General features: G+C 41.1%; 1 protein-coding gene across 2 annotated transcripts in view; it reads left to right on the forward strand.

The window, feature by feature from the left end:
• Positions 1–21,039, forward strand: part of NFKB1 (nuclear factor kappa B subunit 1) — a 118,808-nt gene that overhangs the window by 69,071 nt on the left and 28,698 nt on the right. For both annotated transcript variants that reach the window (XM_045536646.1, XM_045536647.1), the window contains exons 7-11: positions 7,238–7,401; positions 9,902–10,060; positions 11,420–11,524; positions 13,869–13,960; positions 15,364–15,502. In XM_045536646.1, the coding sequence (XP_045392602.1) occupies positions 7,238–7,401; positions 9,902–10,060; positions 11,420–11,524; positions 13,869–13,960; positions 15,364–15,502 (659 nt within the window). The remainder of the gene's footprint in view (positions 1–7,237; positions 7,402–9,901; positions 10,061–11,419; positions 11,525–13,868; positions 13,961–15,363; positions 15,503–21,039) is intronic.

Consider the following 21,039-nt stretch of genomic DNA (forward strand, 5'->3'; position numbering starts at 1 on the left):
CCATGCATTTTGGAATACCCTTCCAGTTCCTGGTGGGCCTAGGAGAGCTTTGAAATGCAGGGCAATTTTCACAGTTTGAGACTAATTGATCACTTAGCATTTCTGCAGATTTACTTCAGTAGACTCCTGTCAGTTTGAAGTGTTTATTTTCTTTGGTCTTATTTAATCTGTGTGATAATCATATCCTTTAGAAGAAACTATAGGTGAAGTTTTCAACTAATAATATTTGTTATTGTGAAACTTCCAGTATGTTGTCTGTAATTTGATTTCTGTGGTTTGGTTTAGTAATCTTTCAGGATTTTAGAGAGAACTAATGGTTATTTAATTTGGGACCTAGGTCCAGGAGTAGAAGTAAATGCTCTGTCTCCAAGGAAGTGAGGGGTTCCTTTGCTCTCTTGTAGTGCAGCGGGATGTGGGGTTCAGTAGTCGGGAAAACCCCTCATTGCTTCATTCGTTTAACAAACATTTTGAGCATGTCAACTCCTAAGTTTGATCATTATGATGTCTGTTTGGTTGTAGTGCTGTGAGATTTTCTATACTTACACAATTTCACTGGGAAATTTAATCAAGAAGATGCCACTTGAGGGTTACGATAGATGCTAATCTTTCTTGTTCAGATTGTTCTATGAATCATTGGTACTCCCTTTCTGATTTTTAGCTGAGAAATTTTTGCTTACAGTGTTTTCGAAGATACACTGTTACCTTCATAATTCATTTGTCTCTCTGTATCTCTTTATTTTTTAAGTTTCCAATGTCAAAACCTATTACATTCTTGTAGAAAGAACATCATGCTAGCAGTCTGGAAACCAGAATTCTATTTCCAATTCTATCACTCTCAACAGTAGGACCAGGGGCAAGTCACATGACTTCTTGGGGACCTTCGTCTCTTCCCTCATAAAATGAGCGGGTTGGGCTACATAGTACTTCTTTAGGCCCTATACGTCTCCCAAATTCTAGACTGAACTAACATTAGCTAATATGAAATAACATGAGCAAACTTGCCACATACATATTTATGATATGACATCGATTATTGTTTAGTTCTGACTTGTAGGCAAGAATATCACAGAGAGAAATTTAGGCAAATAGCCAAAGTTATTCCTTAGACTTGTCAATACTAGAAATGGAACCAAGATAACCTGTTTTCAATCATACAGATTAGGCTAAGAATATAAGGGCACTGATCCAACATGTCAAAAAAGATGTGCAAAAACTGACACCAAGAAGATAAATAATTTTTGAGTGAGCAAAACAAAAAGAAGAAACTTTTCTTTGGAGTGTTTCCCTTCACCTTTCTGTGAGCTTGAATTCTCAATAAACTTAGTTTCTATTTTCAAAAGTATTTTATCTATATCATAAATAGTCATATTTTAAATAACCAAGCCTTGGTTACAGGCTTGATTGCTTTAATTTGGGAGATTTGTCTTTTTAATGTTTTTTAAAGTTAGCTTTAATTTTGTCTTTTTAACTTCTTATTCATTTGTATAGTTAGTGTTTACTACCTTTCTTGACAAAAAATAATCTTAGTTTGGTATTTTATTTTAGATACTGAATATCAGTAATTTGTTTCAACATTTTAGTTCTTTGAAATCGTCATTGAGTGGAAAATATCTATATTACTTGACTTTGCTTTAGGCCACTTTCCTCACCAACAATCACCACACCCTCTGTTTGCTTCCTGGCAACCCTGATTTAGAGAGATATGTAGTCTTTTTTTCTTTCCCAACTAAAATATATAGTACATACCAACTGGTAAACACTAGGGATAGATACATAAATATAAAAATACAAAGGAGAAACAGAGCTAGTGTAGACCATATTAAGTTGCTGTTTTTATAGGTCCAAAAGCAATTAATTATTGGTGCTTTCATATGGTTGAACCTTAATACACAGCAAAGGAGCTGATTGGAGAAAATCGGTGAAGTGTGATCTGAGGTTGGAAATATCCAGCTTCCAAATTAGAGTGTGCATGGTGAGTCAGAGGTCGCTTTGAACCCTGTGAAATCAGTGTTTGAGCCCTGAGAGGAAGAAAGGCCAGATAGAGGGGCTGCTTTCGAATCCCAACCCAACGGGGATTCAAACGCAGCAGCCAGGGGACAGCAGCAGGTCCCAGACGGGTGTGGTGATGGGGACACCTGGCGCAGTGCGGAGGGCGACCGCTGGCTGCTGGCACCCCTGGGTCGCTGTGTAAAACCGCTGCTGCTCCCGGAGATCCTGGTCTCCTTGGGTGGAGCAGCGTGGGGCGGTAGTTCTCCAACTTCAGCAGGCATCAGAATCACCTGGAGGGTTTCTTAAAACATGGATTGCTGAGCCCAACCCCCAGAGTTTCTGATTCATTGGCTGGGGGGGATGTGTGTGCAAAATTTGTATTTTAATGTAATGCTGATGCGGCTGGTTCGGAAAACCACTTGTGTAGGAGAATATAGCATTTTGAGGTAGTCCCAGTCCCATTACTAGCTATGATAACCATCCTTTTGTAGAATTTTTGTTGTTTATTGAAGTATAATTTAAATACTATTAAAACTTAGCCCTTTAAAGCATGCAGTTCTATGAGTTTAGACAAATACTCGTATAACCACCACAATGAACATACAGAATTACTCCACGACCCTCGGAATCCTGTGTGCCCCTTTATAGTGAACTCCCCCTGCCTTCGGGGTCCTGGCAACTACTGCTCTGTTTTCTGCCCCTAAAGTTTTGCGTTTTCCAGAATGACAGATAATTGGAGTCATACAATATGTAGCCTTGTTGAGTCTGTCTTTCACGTACCACAGGGCAGTTGAGATTCCTCCATGTTGTTATATGTGTCAGTTTATTCCTTCTAGTCACTATGTAGTATTACCTTCTATTGATGTACTGGTTTGTTTATTTATTCACTTGTTGAAGGACATTTATGAAATGGCACTCTTTCATCTTTATATTCAAAGTAAATATATACTGCATATATTAAATAATTGGATCTTGCCCTCTGACTTAAAGGGGATGTTTAGGCCATTTATATTTAATATTATTGTTGTGGCTGTGTTTCAATCTGCCATCTTGCTATCTTTTTTCTACTTATCACACCTGTTCTTTGTTCCTCCTTTTCTCTTTTTCCTCCTTGTTATGGATTAATTGATTATTTGGTTGATGTCATTTTGTCTCCTTTTTGTTTTATACCTCTTTGTATATTTTAGCAGTTGTTTTAGGATGTATACTGTACGTCTTTGATTGTTACAGTCTACCTTTAAGTAACATTATGCCTCTTCATGTGTAGTATATGAGCCCCAGAGCAACATACTTGCGTTTCCCTCCCCCCACACCATTGTGCTATTATGTCATATATTTTGTATCTATATATGTCATAAATCCCATAATATATTATTTTCTATTTTTGCTTTAAATAGTCAATTATCTTTTAAGGAAAAAAATATTTTATAGATATTTTATATTTACCCACATATTTACCACTTGCAGTGCTCTTCATTTTGTTTTGTAGGTCAAGATTTCTAACCAGTGTCATTTTCTTCTGCCTGAAGCACTTCCTTTAACTTTTCTCATACTGCTGATCTGATACTGGTGAATTCTTTCAGATATTGTATGTTTTAAAAGTCTTTATTTTATCTTTGTTTTTCAGAGATCATTTTGAAGAGCGTAGAATTGTAGGTTGACAATATTATTCTTTCAGGTCCTCAGAGTATGTTGCTCCACTGTCTTTGAGCTCGCTTTGTTTCCAGCAGGAAGTCTCCTGTTAATCTTGTCTTTGTTCCTTGGTACATAAGGCGTCTTTTTGTTTTATCTCATAGCTTTTCAGATTTTCTTTTCAGGGCTAGTTTTAAGCAATTTGATTATGGTGGACTTTAGTATAGTTTTCTTCATGTTGCTTGTGGCTGGGGTTCATTGAGATTCTTGGATCTCTAGATTTATAGTTTCAGCTATTATTTTTTCAAACATTTTTTCTGTCCATTCCTATTTTTTTCTTCTTTTGGAACCCCAGGTACACATATATTTGGCCACTTGAAATTGTCCCACAGCTCACTGATGATCTGTTCTTTCTTCATCTTTTTTCTATGTGTTTCCTTTTAGATACTTTTATTACTATATCAAGTTCACTACTGTTTTTGTTTGTAGTGTCTAATATTCTTAATTCTATCTAGTGTATTTTTTCTTCTCAGACTTTGGGATTTTCATCTCTACAGTTTTGTTTGGGGTCATTTTTTATATCTGCCATGTTTCTCCTTAACATACTAATGCTTTCTATCTTTTTGATCATATGGAGTATATCTTATTTCAATGTACTTGTCTACAAATTCTGTCTTCTGGCTCATTTCTGGATCTGTTTCTATTGATTTTTTATCCTAATTATGAATTATGTTTTTCTAATTCTTCCCATGCCTGGTAATTTTTTATTGGATGACAGACATTTTGAATTTTGTATTGCTGAGTGCTGGATTTTTTTTTTTTTTTGCCTTTAAGTATTTTTGAGGATTGGGATAAAGTTACATGTGGGAACAGTTTGATCCTTTCTAGTCTTACTTTGAAGCTTTGTTAGGGAGACCAGAGAAGCCTTTACTCCAGGGCTGATTTGACATCATGACTAAGGTGGTACCTTTGTGGATATTCAACCTACTGCTGCAGGTATTGGAGGCTTCTTGAGCTGCTCCGGCCGTGTGTGAGCTGCAGGGATTGTTCTGCCTGTTCCTTTACAATAGTTCTTTCCCGGCTTTGGGTAGTTTCCTTACATACGTGCTCTGATCATTCAGCTGAAGACTCGAGTAGATCTCTGAGTGCCTCTCTGTGTGCAGCTCTTTCCTCTCTGCTTCTCTGGTTCCAGCCTCCTTTGCCTCCCAAATGTTCCACTGTGTCCCCTTAACCTCAGGGAGGTTGCTGGGCTCTGCTGGGGCTCCCCCTTCCTGCGCTGCACCCTAGAACTCTCTCTAGGCATTAAGCCAGAGTAATTGTAGGATCCTTATTTATTTCCCTTTTCTTAAGGATCGCTATTTTGCACTGCTCATTGTCTAGTGTCTGAACACTGTTTTTTCATATGATTTTTAGTTCTTAAAGGTTCAATCCAGTCTATGTTACTCCATCATTACCTGACACAGAAAACTGACTTCTGTATTGTTTCATTTATTACCAGAATAAATCATTATTCATATAATAGATTAATATGGGTGATGTCTTTCTCACAGGGGCTAAATTAGGTAATATACACAAAAAACATGCCATAGGTGGTAAAGTGTACAGTGCTGCACAGATATCTGTCATTGCCCTGCCTGGGAGAGCCCCGTTTCCCTGTCGCTGTGGATGTTCTGTGTAGGAGTAAGGCCGGAGCAGCCAAAGGATGGAGGCATTGCTTCCGAAAACCTGCCTGCACCTCCATGCGCATCGGTGTGTCGTTTTCCATATATTTCTGTGCCTTATTAATTCATGCATTTGTTCACTCAACAGACATGCATTAAACACCCGTATGTCGGGCACCATTTTAGGCCCTAGGAAGCCCTGCCCTCGAAGAGCTCGTGTCCTAGTGGCGTATTTCCTCCTGCGCGTGTCTCAGCCGTCCTCGCCCTTTCAGTCTCTGTGTGCAGACGTGACTCGCTCCGTCTGCGGGCTCCGTGTGAGTGCGTGTTTCAGTCTGCCTTCACCGCTTCTGTTTTCCTTCCCGCGTTCGTCTGACCCTTCCACATTAGCTTGATCCCTATTTCATTCAGTCTTGTTGTTATGATATCGCTTTCTTTCCTCCAGTTACCATTCATTTTTCCTTTCTGAGTAAAAGAAAAGCCCTTATAAAAGCTTACACGGTGCTTACAAGTCTTGAAAAGATCCAGGCCCCCTGCTTCCCTCTTTGCACTCTGCCCATCACTGACCCCTCGTGCACTTCACTCCAGCCACGATGGCCCCTGGCCGGTGTTATCTTTGCAAAACACCAGCGTGGTCCTGCCTCAGGGTCTTTGCACTTGCAGTTCCTTCTGCCGCGAATGTTCTTCACTCACACGCCCGCGTCTTCCCCCTCACTTCTGCCACCCTTTGCTCAGGACTCGTCTTTGCACTGAGGGTCCGTCCCGGCCTGTCCCTGCTCTAAAGCGCTGTGCCTTTTCCTGCTGCTGCTCCCGTTCCCCGCTCCCACCTTTCCTTTCTTGGTGATGATTATTACCTTCTAAATTATATTGGATAATTTAGTCCTTTCTTTTTTCCTCTCTGTTGTCATACTAGCATGTAAATTCTATGGAGGCAGAGATTCTTTTACTGCTGACAGAAGCAGCCAGGATGCTGCCTGGCCCAGATAAGAATCTGCGTAAATGTTTCTTGAACAAATGAGTCTCCTTGGTGAAGTCCTTCTTGTATATTTACTGAATATACATCTTTGCTCCATGCACTTTATTTAAAAAACGAATGGCTGGAGCATTTTGTATATTTTCTTAAAATCCCTTCAATTGTTCTATTTACCTTATTAACATATTTGATTCTACAAGTGTGTAGCCTTCCCAATAAAAGGTTCTCCATCTCTAATTACATGTCTACTTAGCTGACAATTCTCATGGTCATAAATAATTCCCACAACCTTACAGATAACCCAGGAGGAAGGGGGATTCCAGGTAGACTTTAAATCCCGTTCAGAAACCCAAGTGTGATTCAAAAGAAAAAATCCGCCCACATATAACATTCCTCTTATTCTTTAAAAAAAAAAAAAGGTTAATACCGTATTTGGAATTTTAAATTTTTTATACAAATTCCATAGAAAATACTTTAAAATGAGTCCAGGTAAAATTTCTTATTAAGATACACACACACACACACACACACACACACACATCCATATATCTCCACTCTCTTAATCACAATTTGGAAATCTAATGAGCTCTGAAAAACCAAAAGTTTCTTCGAGGTTTACTACAGACTCATTTGGTAGTAAACCCAAACTGACTGGATGGGTAGCTTTTATTGTCTTTATTTTTCCATTTGGTGAGGCTAGTTATGTTTCACTACAGAAATATTAGGGCATTTGATTAGATTGTGTGCCCAGACCCGCTGAGAGTGTTATTCAATGCGCAGTATATGCCATATATTACCTTTCTAACATGGAAAAAAAAACCCTTGACTTCTGAAATGCATCTAGCCCCAAGGGGTTTGAATGAGACTTTGAGGACCTATGTGTTTTTTTAAAATCCACTTTATTAAAGTGAAGCCAGACTCTCTGGTCATTCACTGACTGCCTAACTTTTGGTTGTTGTTGCTGCTGTTACTGTTTTTTCTCCAGCTTTGCAAACCTGGGTATACTTCACGTGACAAAGAAAAAAGTATTTGAAACACTGGAAGCACGCATGACAGACGCGTGTATAAGGGGCTACAATCCTGGACTCCTGGTGCACCCTGACCTTGCCTATTTGCAAGCGGAAGGTGGAGGGGACCGCCAGCTCACAGGTGAGCATCGCTCTCCCAGCCTTGCTCCTCCGAGAAGCCCAGGCTTCGGTTTTCTCGTGTGCGGACTGTGCTCATCTGCATGCCTCCTAGTCTAGCCCTTGACACTCCCGAAACCTCTGATGGCATCCTGCCACTCCCACAGCGACACCTGCACCTCCGCAGCCTGGTGCATAAAGCCCTCCCAGTCAGCTCCAGCTCCTTCCCGGCCTCCTCCAGCCCACTCTGCACCCACCCCTCGCCATCATGGCTCTCCGAACACCTGGTGCAGATTTGTGCCTTTGTGTGCGTCTTCCTCTACCTAAAACGCCCCACCCTTCCCTTTGCAACCTGTCAAAACTGATGCATAGTTCCAGACTCAGTCTAAAGCACACCTCTGTTATACCTCCCCCAGCCCACCACGTTGTAATGCAGCAGAAGAGGCATTTGCTCTGTATCTTGAAGGAATGGTAGAATTCGAGCATATTCGTATAAGAGAGTGGATAAGGTATTGAGAAATGTAAAAATTAATTATTTAGATCTGCCCAGAGCTGGCCCAGTCTGCATTTCCAACGCTGTTTCCCACCATGCCCCTTCGTGTGGAAGTGAGTTACTCTGTAGGGGCACCGTGATTTCTCACGTCCCTGCCTGGGCACAGTCTTTCTATTCCTGCTGTCTCCTCTTCCTGGAAGGCCCTTCTCCACCCTCTTGCATGAATATGCTGAAATTCTACCACTCCTTCAAGATACAGAGCAAAGGCCTCTTCGGCTGCAAAGTCTCCAGGCTCTGCCCTCCTTTGAAATTCCATATTGCTTCCTCTATAGCTCTCTTGTGGTACTTATCAAGTACTTATTACCTTTTATGGTATTATAAATTAAGTATGACTATAGCCATCAGCAAGAAAACTCCAGCAGGAGGGAAGGAGCCAAACATAATTGAGCTATTCAATTCCTTCAAAAGTACTTTTTGAGCACCTACTATGTACCAGGCTCTATGCTTGGCACTGAAACGAGCACAGGCCCTGTGCTCAACAAGCTTTCAGAATAATTAATTTTTGCATTTCTCATGCAAATCTAAACTACCATGAGATATCACTTGTCCCCAGTGAGAATGGCCTTTATCAAAAAGTCAGTGTGGATGCGGAGAGACAGGAACACTCATACAGTGCTGGTGGGACTGCAAACTAGTGCAACCTCTGTGGAAAGTAGTATGGAGATACCTCTAAGCGATACAAGTAGACCTACTGTTTGATCCAGCAATCCCATTATTGGGCATCTACCCAAAAGAACAAAAGACATTCTATAAAAAAGACATACGCACTCGAATGTTTATAGCAGCACAATTCACAATTGCAAAGATGTGGAAACAACCCAAGTGCCCCTCAATACATGAGTGGATTAATAAAATGTGGTATATGTATACCATGGAGTTCTACTCAGCCACAAAAACAGTGGAGATCTAGCACCTCTTGTATTATCCTGGATAGAGCTGGAGCCCGTTCTACTAAGTGAAGTATCCCAAGAATGGAAAAACAAGCACCCATGTACTCACCAGCAAATTGATATTAACTGATCGACACTTAAGTGCACATATAGTCGTAACATTCATTGGGTGTCGGGCAGGTGGGAGGGGAGAGAAGGGGATGGGTATATACCCACCTAATGGGTGCGGTGAGCACCATCTGGGGATGGACACGCTTGAAGCAGTGACTTGGGTGGGGCAAAGACAATATACGTAACCTAAACATTTATACCCCTGTAATATGCTGAAATAAAAGCACAATGAAAAAAATTTGCATTTCTCAGCACAGCTGGTGCTTACTGAACTTATCACACCCCATTCTGTCACATCCTTTGTGCCTTTAACTCCTATTGCAGAGAGAAAAGGGAGAGGTGGGGGGAGCGTGGGATGGGAGAGGGCAAGTCTCACATGTGGAAGACAGTGTTTACTATAATCCAGAGCAAATGCAGGTCTTCTTTGATGCCTTTAATTTTGGATGACAGAAGTGAGATTGTTTTTTAACATTTTGCTAGCAATATGAAGAGGAAAAAAAATGAGTTTTAATTGTAAGGTTTTTTTTTTGTTTTTTTTTTGGTTTTTTTTGAGACAGGGTCTCGCTGTGTTGCCCAGGCTAGAGTGAGTGCCGTGGCGTCAGCCTAGCTCACAGCAACCTCAAACTCCTGGGCTTAAGTGATCCTCCTGCCTCAGCCTCCCCAGTAGCTGGGACTACAGGCATGCACCACCACGCCCGGCTAATTTTTTTCTGTATATATATTTTAGTTGGCCAGATAATTTCTTTCTATTTTTTAGTAGAGACGGGTCTCGCTCTTGCTCAGGCTGGTCTTGAACTCCTGACCTCGAGCAATCCACCCGCCTCGGCCTCCCAGAGTGCTAGGATTACAAGCGTGAGCCACCGCGCCCGGCCTTAATTGTAAGTTTTTATACTTATAAAAAGTGTGCTATTTTCAATGTTCTCCCTGTCTGCTTTCCCCGCCTGTGAATGGCACGTGCCGTGTGGTCCTAGACCGGGAGAAGGAGCTCATCCGCCAGGCGGCTCTGCAGCAGACCAAGGAGATGGACCTCAGCGTGGTGCGGCTCATGTTCACGGCTTTCCTCCCGGACAGCACCGGCAGCTTCACCAGGCGCCTGGAGCCCGTGGTGTCCGACGCCATCTACGACAGCAGTGAGTACTGGACTTCCCGCAGGACGCAGCGTGGTATGGTGCCAGGAGCAGACTTGCAGCCCTGCCCCACGTTTGCTTGCCAGCTCCGAGTCCCCGGGAGGGGACCTGAGTCGCTTTGAGCCTCGGGCTTATCCTCTACAGAATGTGAGCACTAAAACCTAGCTTGAGAGGTGGACGTCCAGATTAAATGAGATATTTTAAGAGGTGCTCAATAAAGGTAATCGTCTTTCCTCAGATGTGCATTTTCTAGTCTTTTACACGCAATACCGAATCTCTTATTATTTGTGAACACATTGCTATACAGATGCATTATTGGTACTCTTAGAAGGGAAAAGTATGCCAATATTTTTCTTTGGGGCTCTGAAGAGAAGTTAATAAAAGACAAGTATAATTTTTATCCATCTTCATTCCTGCATGTTACCAGCTTTATCAAGATAGGAACTGTAGGCTAATTGAATGAGTAGTATAGATAATACGTGACTTTAAATTTCTGTTTCAGTTTATAGTTCCCAGAACTTTTTACATGTTTTATGATCATCTTCAGCACTTCCCATGCAACTTTCTTGCTTGGTATGCATGGGATTTATTAAACAGATATTTCCAAAAAGCCTGCAAGTACAGTACTTGGGCTCATTGAAAGTTTATATAGTATTTGGTATAAGTAGAAAAATCCACGCTCTAAGTACAACAACTATTTCTCTAATTTAAACGAGTTTGAAGGGAAGTGAAAATGTTATAAAATGATACAGACTCATGTACCACAGATCACCTTCAAATGCAGCTGGTTAGAGCAAAAAAAAAAAAAAGGAAACTTTATACTATCACCTCATGAAACTTTTGCCTCTTCCCCACACTGAATCCTAATTTAGTTTGGGAAAAAGAAATGTAACATCTCCATATTTCTTCTTTTTAGAATAAATTAATGGCTAGTAAAAGGAAATTGTGCTTTTCCTAAATTTTTTAGGACTTTTATAAATGATATAGCAGTATCATGAAAACAGGTTTGGGGTTAAAGTCCTCGACCTAACTGAAATCCCAGAAATCCATTGGCTTGGTACTTCCTGAAACATCAGAAAAACTCTCTGTATCAGTCTCTCTTTCTGTGTGGGAGGAGAAACAAATACTTGTTCGTTTCTACCTCATCTGTTTTGATGACAGAGAACGATCCATGCCTAAGAAGTGCTCTGAGAACTTTGGATGCCATTCTTATTTTATCTGTGTCTTTATATTTTGTTTTATTTGTTTCATCTTGTAATATGAGTAGAAGCATCTCTTTAAACTCTGGGGAGTGTGTGCTCAGGGCAGACTTGTGAAGCTGAGGTTAAACCAGAATATTGGATGTTTTTCCCCTGTGAACAGAAGCTCCCAATGCATCCAACCTGAAAATTGTGCGAATGGACAGGACAGCTGGCTGTGTGACCGGAGGGGAAGAAATCTATCTTCTCTGTGACAAAGTTCAGAAAGGTAGGTATCTGCTCTGATCTCAAGATGCGAGATACAATTCTGAGTGCGTTTGTGAGTCATAGTTTTGGCAGCAGACCAGAAGTGTCCCCATTTTGCCACAGAATGCCTTAAAAACATTTAAATTTTACCTCTTCCAAATGTAAGTGGTCTGTGTTATTTTTTTGAAACCCAACCAATTCATTTCTAAATTTCCCACAAAAGTAAAGAGAAATAAGAAAATAGTGATAATTACAATCCATGATTTTCAGGTTTTTTATACTTTAAACATTGATATCTGATATCTGTGCTCAATTAAACTAAATGAGTATTAGCCCATGCTTGACACACAAACACAGAGAGAGAATAAATAATAAGTTTTACATAGTGTAAAATTGTTTGAGTCTGTTTATTTTGCAAGGCTTTGTTCTAACACTTGGAAGCTTCTCGAAGCACTTCCATTTGACACTGTAATGTCAGCTGAGAAAAGGAAAGAGAAAAAGGAACATGAGGAAATTCCCAGAGCACATTTCTCTCACAGTTTTCACTCTGAGAAAAGGGTCTTGGCATTTATCTCTTATTAGATATAAGATTGAATAATTAGTAAAAGCTGGAGAAAATTATGTGTCATTTTCTCAAACTTCACTCATTTTTTAAATAAAATGATAGAAGGAAACTACACTATAATAAAGATCTATTTACTACAAAGTGAGCATTTTTAAAGTAAGCAGAAGCCTTGCTGGAAATATAAATAAAATAAATAAATAAAGGAAGTATGGCTATTCAAAAAATTCTCATTTGAGGTTAAATGCTCTGAGGTATAAAGTTAGAAAAAATGGGATCATATTTTAAAGTAAAGATATATATTTTTTATCCAAAAAAGTTTACAATTCCTCTTACACTGGTGTTGGCCTTCTTCCAACCCACTCTATCCAAGCAATAGGCGTTTCCAGGTTCTTGGGTGTGTGTACTATGAGTGAGCAGGATCTGTGTGCCTTTTGTTGTAAATGCAGTTCTTAGTCATTATTACAGTGGAATGGCTTGATGAGAAAAGCCTTGTACTTGGCCTAAAGAATCTGAAGAACTAGGTTGAGGGCAGTCCTCCCTGAAGGCAAAGGAATGCACTGGGAGTGATGAGATTGTTTTAGCCATCCCTAATATTTCCAAAATTCTATTTAAATAGAAATACAAACTTTGTTTCATAAGTCATTAGTAAGCTCCCTCCTATGAAATGGAAACTGAAGCCAGGGAGATGCCAGACTGCCATCTTTCTGCAGAAGTAGCGTCCATGACTAGAGTGTGAAATGTACACATTCTAATTTAAACAGAAGGGACCTGGTCATCACAGTATTTTGACCAGTTACTCATTATGGACTAATAAAGTATTATAAGGAGGCAATACGGTAGAGTGTTTAAGAGCCTAGATGCTGAAATTATAAGGTTTGTGTTCAAATCCTGGTTCCTTCACTTATGCACAGTTCAACTTTAGATAAGTTCTGTAGCTTTTTTGGGCCCTAGTTTCTCTTCTGCAAAATGAGAATAATAAGAGTACATTGCAGGGTTGTTGTGAGAATTAAATAAGTTGATATATACAAATAAAGCAATTAGAATAGCATCTTCCATATAGTATACCATATATAAATTCATTGTTATATGCATCTATATATTGAGTTGAACCACCTTTGGGGATTCTAATATGCCTCCACCATCCTTCGTGTTTCTCAGGATTGAATTTTTTTTTTTTTTTTTTTTTGAGACAGAGTCTTGCTCTGTTGCCCGGGCTAGAGTGAGTGCCGTGGCATCAGCCTAGCTCACAGCAACCTCAAACTCCTGGGATCAAGCGATCCTCCTGCCTCAGCCTCCCGAGTAGCTGGGACTACAGGCATGTGCCACCATGCCCGGCTAATTTTTTCTATATATATTTTTAGTTGGCCAGATAATTTCTTTCTATTTTTTTTTTAGTAGAGACGGGGTCTCACTCTTGCTGAGGCTGGTCTCAAACTCCTGACCTCGAGCGATCCACCCACCTTGGCCTCCCAGAGTGCTAGGGTTATAGGTGTGAGCCACCGCGCCCGGCCAGGATTGAATATTTTTTTAACAATGAAGAAGTGGTTAGGTCAAAGATTAGGAAAAGATTCAGATTGATTAGGTAAATCTAGTATTCTGTCATTGTAAGTTAAACTTGGGGCTCATTCCTGTGGCAAATAATAAAAAAAAATCAGTGATTTGTGAAAACTCTAAATGACTCTAACATCTATTTCATATTTTTTTAAAGTTTAAGTAGATAATAGGTAGAATCTTGAACCAGCTTTATTTTCCAGCGTGTTTATAACTATTATTACACTATGTGGAATGTGACTGTTTGCAGATGACATCCAGATTCGCTTTTATGAAGAGGAGGAAAATGGTGGAGTTTGGGAAGGATTTGGAGATTTTTCCCCCACAGACGTTCATAGACAAGTAAGTAGATTATTATCATTATCATTTTATATTTTCTGCCTTGTTGAAATTCAGTACTTAGTTTCCGTATATGAAAAAGAAAAAATCATAACTATCTATTGAACTTTCATAATACAGTACTGTTTTTAAGACTCTGGCAGATCATCCAGAAAAGTTGCCCACTGTGAAATTGTGGACAAGATTTCATTAGACTGTTGGCTCTGAGATGTTGGCAAGACACTTCGTCTGGTGTCTGATCCCCTCGCCCATAAGACAGGGGCCCCAAGGTCCTTTTGTGAAAATGTTCTAAATGTTCTACCAGAGTAATTATGGTGAGACCTGTTAAAAGGGGATTCTAAGTGTTGAAGGTGTTGAAAGCAGGAGTCTTCTAATTGAAGCTAAAGTCATCCTCATAAATTAAGATTTCCCAGTGACAATTGATTATATGACTAAGAGATGACAACACTGAACCCCCACCTTAATGGTTACTCTCCTGTTCATGAGTGATTAAGGCATACTGTTTTCACAAAAAAATTGGGAAAGATCCAAATGTTCATCATTAAGTGGTCGGTTAAATAAATTATGGTATAACTAGTTGATGGAATATTGCATAGTTATTAAAAATAATGAGTACTCTGCAAACTAATATAGAAAGGCCTCAAAGATATGTTAAAATATTTTAAAAGACAGGTATGGAACAAAGTGTATATGAAAATGGTTCTATGTTCATATTTGCATATGCATAAGGGAACTCTGGAAGGACACAGACATAAGTAATTAACAACAGTGTTTACCTCTGATGAACTTGCACACTGTAGGAACTGCATGAATGGGGGTCAGGGATGGCAGGGAGAATCATCCACGTTTACCATTCCATACTTTTTAATATTTTACAAAATCTTCATCCCTGTGAATATATTGCATAGTCCAAAAATCAAACTAAAAATGTTAAAATGCCTAACTATTCTAGCACCACCAGGAATTAATGTGGTACAATGATTTAGTTTCCTCTTCCTATCACCAGCCTTCAGCCATCTCTCGCTTTGCATACCCAGTCCCTCTGATGTTACTATAAACAACCTTGCAGGCCGTTCAGGCTTATTTGGAAGAGAAGAAAGAAGTGTAAACAGTGAATTTTATATGCATGATATTTACAACTAGAAGACATTTGAAATATTAGACAAATGAAATAATAAATATTTGCAATACATTAGCGTAGTGTTGTATTTCAGTTTCACAGTGACAATTTAATAAAAATGTATGGGTATAGAATTCTGAGTTTGGAACTTTCTCCAGGGTGCTGTGTTTTGTAGTACACTGGATATAAAGAAAAGCATAAGGAATTTGTTTAATGAGTAGCATTGCTACAAAAAAAAAAAAACAATGTAGTCCTACATCAACATTTGGCTCTTTGTATCCTGCAGTTTGCCATTGTCTTCAAGACTCCCAAGTACAAAGATGTCAACATTACAAAACCAGCCTCTGTGTTTGTCCAGCTTCGAAGGAAATCTGATCTGGAAACCAGCGAACCAAAACCTTTTCTCTACTATCCTGAAATCAAAGGTAACTTGGTTGTTTACACTCTTGTGCTTACTCTCTTTTTTTTTTTTCCAAAATATTAAGGGGTACAAATGTTTTTGTTACATGGATTGCTTTTGTACTCTTTTAGTCACAGCTACAAGTGTGCCCGTCACCTGAATAGTGCTTGTTCTGGTAAGAGGACAAGCTGACGAGAAAAGATCAATTAGTCACCTTTTTTGAACAGCTTCCTAGTAATTGGCTCCTGAATCCGTGATACTCATTTTTTAGAGACGAGACAGGCAATAGACTATTTTGAGGTCATAACACTAGTCTAGCCTTTTAAAATAGTGTTATTTTCCACCAAACTTACATGAGATTTAGACATTTGATCATTTGAATCTGAGAGTCTAACATTTATCGAGTAACTCAGGGTTCAGGGAGTTGAGATAAAAAGGTCAGGCTTGATGTTTAGGAGAATTAGCCCCTTAGCCAGCCTCAGGCAGCTCAACAGAAAACTCAGCCGCTGTGCAGTGCAGAACTGTCAAAATGAGTAAGACGTCATTCTTTCCTCCACAGCAGGAACTTTAAGAAAGGGAGTGATGACCTCCTTAAATAGTTATCATGCAAATCATGATTTTAATAAATACCAAACGTGAAGCATCCATAAGCACATCTGAGAATGTTGAGAAGAGAGCCCCTGACCCTCGATTCTGAAGAAGGCTTCTCCAATGAGCTGTCACTTGGTGCTTATGAATGGGGGTGTGTTTGAGCAGCTGGGTATGAAACAGAGAGGCTCAGGTCACTTGAGGAGCCCAAGGACAGAGGTAGGCAGAGTCCGTGTGTATTCGGAGAGAAGTGAGCATTATGGGCGCTGGGATGGACTCATGAAGGCCAGGGCAGGTAAGGAAGGCTGTGAGTGGCAGCTCAAGAATTCCGTATTGATGCTGGGGAGGGGTGGCCAGGCCTGCCTGGGCTGGGAATGGCGGCGCTGACTTCTGTATGTTGGGAGGCAGACGAGGAGTGAGAAGAGTGCGGCAAGAATCCAGGTGAGGAATGGTGAGGTCAGGACAGGTGTCAGTGCTAGGAGTGGCAGGAGACGCTGGGCTCGAGAGACAGCGCAGGGCCGGTGTCGAGAGGCCCTGGGCTCTGGCTGAGGTGGGAGGTTTGGGAGAGACCAGGAGTCACGGGTGGCTCTGAGATTCCTGGTCTAGGAAGCTTGTGATGTGTCTGAGTCGATGCAGGGAACAAGGGAGCAGAAGTAGGTTTGGGTGGGCACAGAGGGAGCTCCGTGTAAAACATGCTGCATTTCAGGTTCCTGCAAGAAATTCAAGTGCAAGTTCCTCACAGGCCGATCAAAAGGGAGGACTAGCACTTAGGAGAGGGCAGGTGGCAAATTCAGCGTTGAGAATCACCCTAGAGTGCGACGTAACAGGCACCCAAACTGGGTAATCGTTCCAAGGTGTTTCCTAACCTAGGAGTCCACGGATGGAAATGTACTTTAATATCATTAGCTTCTTCTGCAATCCCATTTTGTATTCTGTGTGTTAAACACCATGATTCTGAGAAGAGATCCGTGGAGTCCTCCAGGCTGCCTCAGGGGCTGTGGCACCAACGAAATTAGAAACCCCTGGAGGAGAAGGAAGTGAGACTAGCGAGGGGTCAGGCAAACGAGGGTCACGGCTGTCAGGGGCACCCAGGTCCTGGCTGAGGTTGCAAACCACAAAGGTGCGGCGGCCGCGAGCTGCAGGGGCTGGGTCCTGGGAGAGCGAGATGTGTGCCGGGGATCTTTGAAGAGGTTTTGCCTTTCCTCGAATTCATGCTGCGGCAGAAGTGTCTAGAAAACGGTTTCTGTGAGTTCTTGTTTCTTTTCTGAGATTGTGACCTTCCACTGCTGGGTCAGATGTGTGGTGCGTTCTCAACGCTGGACGGTCGAAAACACTGTCGGCTCAAGAGACGTGTCGCCCTCGACATGAATGTCATGCACAATCCCAGCGTGCGGACGAGGTGGCTCTGGTGGGGGCCCTGTCCCCTCAGCCCCCTGCCTCCTCTCCCCTCCCTGCCCAGGGGCCGCCCGGGCTCTTCTGGACGCTTCTGCCTGCACAAAACCATGTGAAAATCAGAGCTTTGGTTTAAATTTCCTTTTTTAAAAGTAGATACAGAAGAGAAATGTGGCTAATTTGGGGGGACTTTCTGAGGAAAAAAAATATTTTTTTCTCCTGAAATGTATCTTCAAAATAATGTCAATTTTTGCTAACACCGAGATTCATAAAAAAAAAGACAACACATGTATGAACCTGAGACATTCAAAGCTTGGTTTCTAAGGCTGCTGGTGTACCTTGCCCAGTGGTATCGGTGCATCAGAAAAAGTACGACATAGCAGGGCTGTGTGCGGATGATTGCTTTCATTGCCAACCCACCATAGTGGGAGATCTCTCACACTGGGATTAGAGAATGGCGCTTCCTGAAAGTTCAGAATCACACCTGTGTACTTCAAGCACACACCTTCCAGGCTATCATTAGTTAAAAGCTTCAACAGTGTAAGAACCATGTCCAAAAGTAGCAGAGTGAGCCACTGAGCTCCAAAGAAAGAATGGCCAACACATGTGTATTGTGACTGAGTCATTACGAGAATATAACTGTTTTATTGAGGATAACAAATTACCTTGCTCTATAAAACCTTCTGGATTATAAAAACTCAAAGTAATAGGCCCAAGGAGAAATAATGTCACCAGGCACTGTGACGGGTCAGAAAAGTAGCAGGACATTTAGCATTAGAGAAAATATATGGCAGTGAATCCAAACTACACAACCCAGGGAATCATTGTGCACACTTCTGAGAAGTCATTGAACACCCGTTCCACTACCCCTCGTCCCTGCAGGCACTCCCTGTCTTGTTGCCTAATTTTATGTTAGTTATTATTTTTATCAATATGTAAAATTAGCTACTTACTTATCTATTGTCTTCCTCCTACCCCAGTAGGAAGAATCTTCTTTAGGTCCCAGACTTGGTCATTTCTGTTCACTGCTATTGTTTTTAGCATCTAGAGCAATGTATGTCCTTACATAGTAGATGCTCATTAAATATCTGTGGACTGACTTATTGGTTGTCCAGCCAAGTTACCACCTTCATCCATAAGGTGAGTGGCATGTCGGGCACCATCAAGTAAGGCATTAGACATAGATATAAAATACTCTCCTCTCATTATACAGAATCATTCAGCCCTGAATCTATGGTCACTGGCATTGTACCTCACAAAAACTTCACGGAGATGGTTGGGTCCGGGGGTACAATTAAAATCATCAAGAGAAGGAGCATTGGCAAGGGAAGAAGGTAGTTGAGGAGCTGTTATGTGAAAGCACAGAAAGATCATGATGATTTTCAAGTCTAAAAAGATGGAGAATAGGAAGAGACACAATCATAATCTTTAAATCATGGAAGGTATGGTCAGGACAAATGCAGCATCTTTACTGGTCAACTAGGACTGGAAGAGGGAGAAGGAGGTACTTTTAAGCTACCTCCTTAAAGTACATGCACAAGAAAACATGGTAGAAGCTAAAAGTTTATCTGCATTTGTGAATTAAACTATTATCTAAAGTCATTAATTATTTAAAGTCATTGATTATTATTGTACAAAGCCATTTGGGAATGTTTCCCAAAGAACGACAGCCTCACACGGTGGAAAGATCACTAGTCTTTGGATCTGCTTTTCACTCCGCCCTGACCTCGGAGGTCACGTAACCACCCTAACTTCAGTTTCCTCTTCTGTAAAAGAGAACTTGTAGCGAGAAGCCACTTAGGTCCCTTCTAAAATAGGTTGATGTTTCGCTGCACATTCCACAGTGCCACTCCCAACGGCAGACCACAGGGGTAAATGAACCCAGTGTGGAAAGCTCCACGTTCAATTCCACGGAGATCCGGACTCCAGGTTCTTTCATACAGCTCATGTGGAATTTTCTGTCTGTTTCTTGTCGTTGAAATATTACTGGCTGTATTATACTTAATATTTTTGAAAACTCACCCTTAAAAATTCCCACTGTACAGTGAAATATAACCAGTGGACATCTCTCTGCTTTAAAAGGCAAAAGGAGTGCCTGGAAGATACTGATTGGTCTCTGTGCCAGAAACCATGTTAAATAGATAATATTTTTCTGAAGATGAAGAAGTTATCTGCTTCCCTCTTGGGTTCCATATTTCTATAGTGAACTATTTTATGTGAGAGCAACAGTTTATAGGATGAGTAATGATTATAGCTATTAATTAGTTATGATATAACTGACATAGAAATTTCATAAATCTGTCCAAAAATCTTTGCTAAGGAAATTGTTTGAAGTTTCTCCACTTCAAGGTCATTGCCTTCTAAGTGGAAGCATATTTTTCTCAAAATCTGCCCACTTTGGCTTTTTTCTTCCTAAGAAGTCTGGACACGCTCGGTTTTTGAATGATTAGTTAAGTGTGCTTTGTTAGCCTACTTCCCCTGCTTTATCTTTCCACTGCAATTAGATGATCTTGAGATAACCAGTAAATAGTGGCCTTTCACCTAGCCCTACGATGACTGCGACAACCGTAGCATTAGACATAAGTGAAGAGGCCGGGTGCGGTGGCTCACGCCTGTAATCCTAGCACTCTGGGAGGCCGAGGTGGGAGGATCACTCAAGGACAGGAGTTTCAGACCAACCTGAGCAAGAGCGAGACCCCGTCTCTACTAAAAATAGAAAGAAATTATCTGGCCAACTAAAATATATATATAGAAAAAATTAGCCGGGCATGGTGGCGCATGCCTGTAGTCCCAGCTACTCAGGAGGCTGAGGCAGGAGGATCTCTTGAGCCCAGGAGTTTGAGGTTGCTGTGAGCGAGGCTGACACCACGGCACTCTAGCCCAGGCGACAGAGCGAGACTCTATTCTCAAAAAAAAGAAAAGAAAAGAAATAAGTGAAGATCTTTCTGAACTTAAACAATGATAAAAACTGAATTGAAGATTCAGAAATAGGAAAGCTGTTAAGTTTTGGGCTGCTGATTGTAAAAAGAATACCACATTGACTGTGTATTTAATTAAAAAAAAAAAAAAAAACCTTCTTTCTTCCTCTAGCCCAAAAGATATGGGAGAAAAATCATAGAAGAGAAAGAAAGGGAAACAGAGAAGTAAGAACACACAGTGGGCCACAAAGGCAGAGACAGGACTCGGAGGGGACACTGGGCCTGGCAAGAAGCAGAGATGGTGGGAAGCAAAATAGAAACAGCAGCCGTGTGAGGTAATGAGGGAGAGTGGCCCGAACAGCACCTAGACCCGGACCACCGAGAGACCCGGAGGGCCTCGCTGTATTTCAGTCAAGTGGAGGTCTCAGAATTGGAGCCCTCCGTATCTCAGCAGAGGCTGCGGGTCCCTCTTTCCCTGTGTTTCTGGGGTCCACCCCATTGTTATTATCGTGGTGACCACTCAGGAACAGGCCTCTGTGACCTCGTGTCTTCACTGTCTTTCCTCTCACTTTGAGCCTTTAGTGTGTCCTACACACAAGTGACATATGACCCTTCCTCAAATGCCACCCTGTGCACATTATTCCCCTGTTCAGAAACACTCAGC

Source organism: Lemur catta, chromosome 24 (assembly GCF_020740605.2).
Source record: "Lemur catta isolate mLemCat1 chromosome 24, mLemCat1.pri, whole genome shotgun sequence".
In the NCBI taxonomy this organism is placed as follows: Eukaryota; Metazoa; Chordata; class Mammalia; order Primates; family Lemuridae; genus Lemur; species Lemur catta.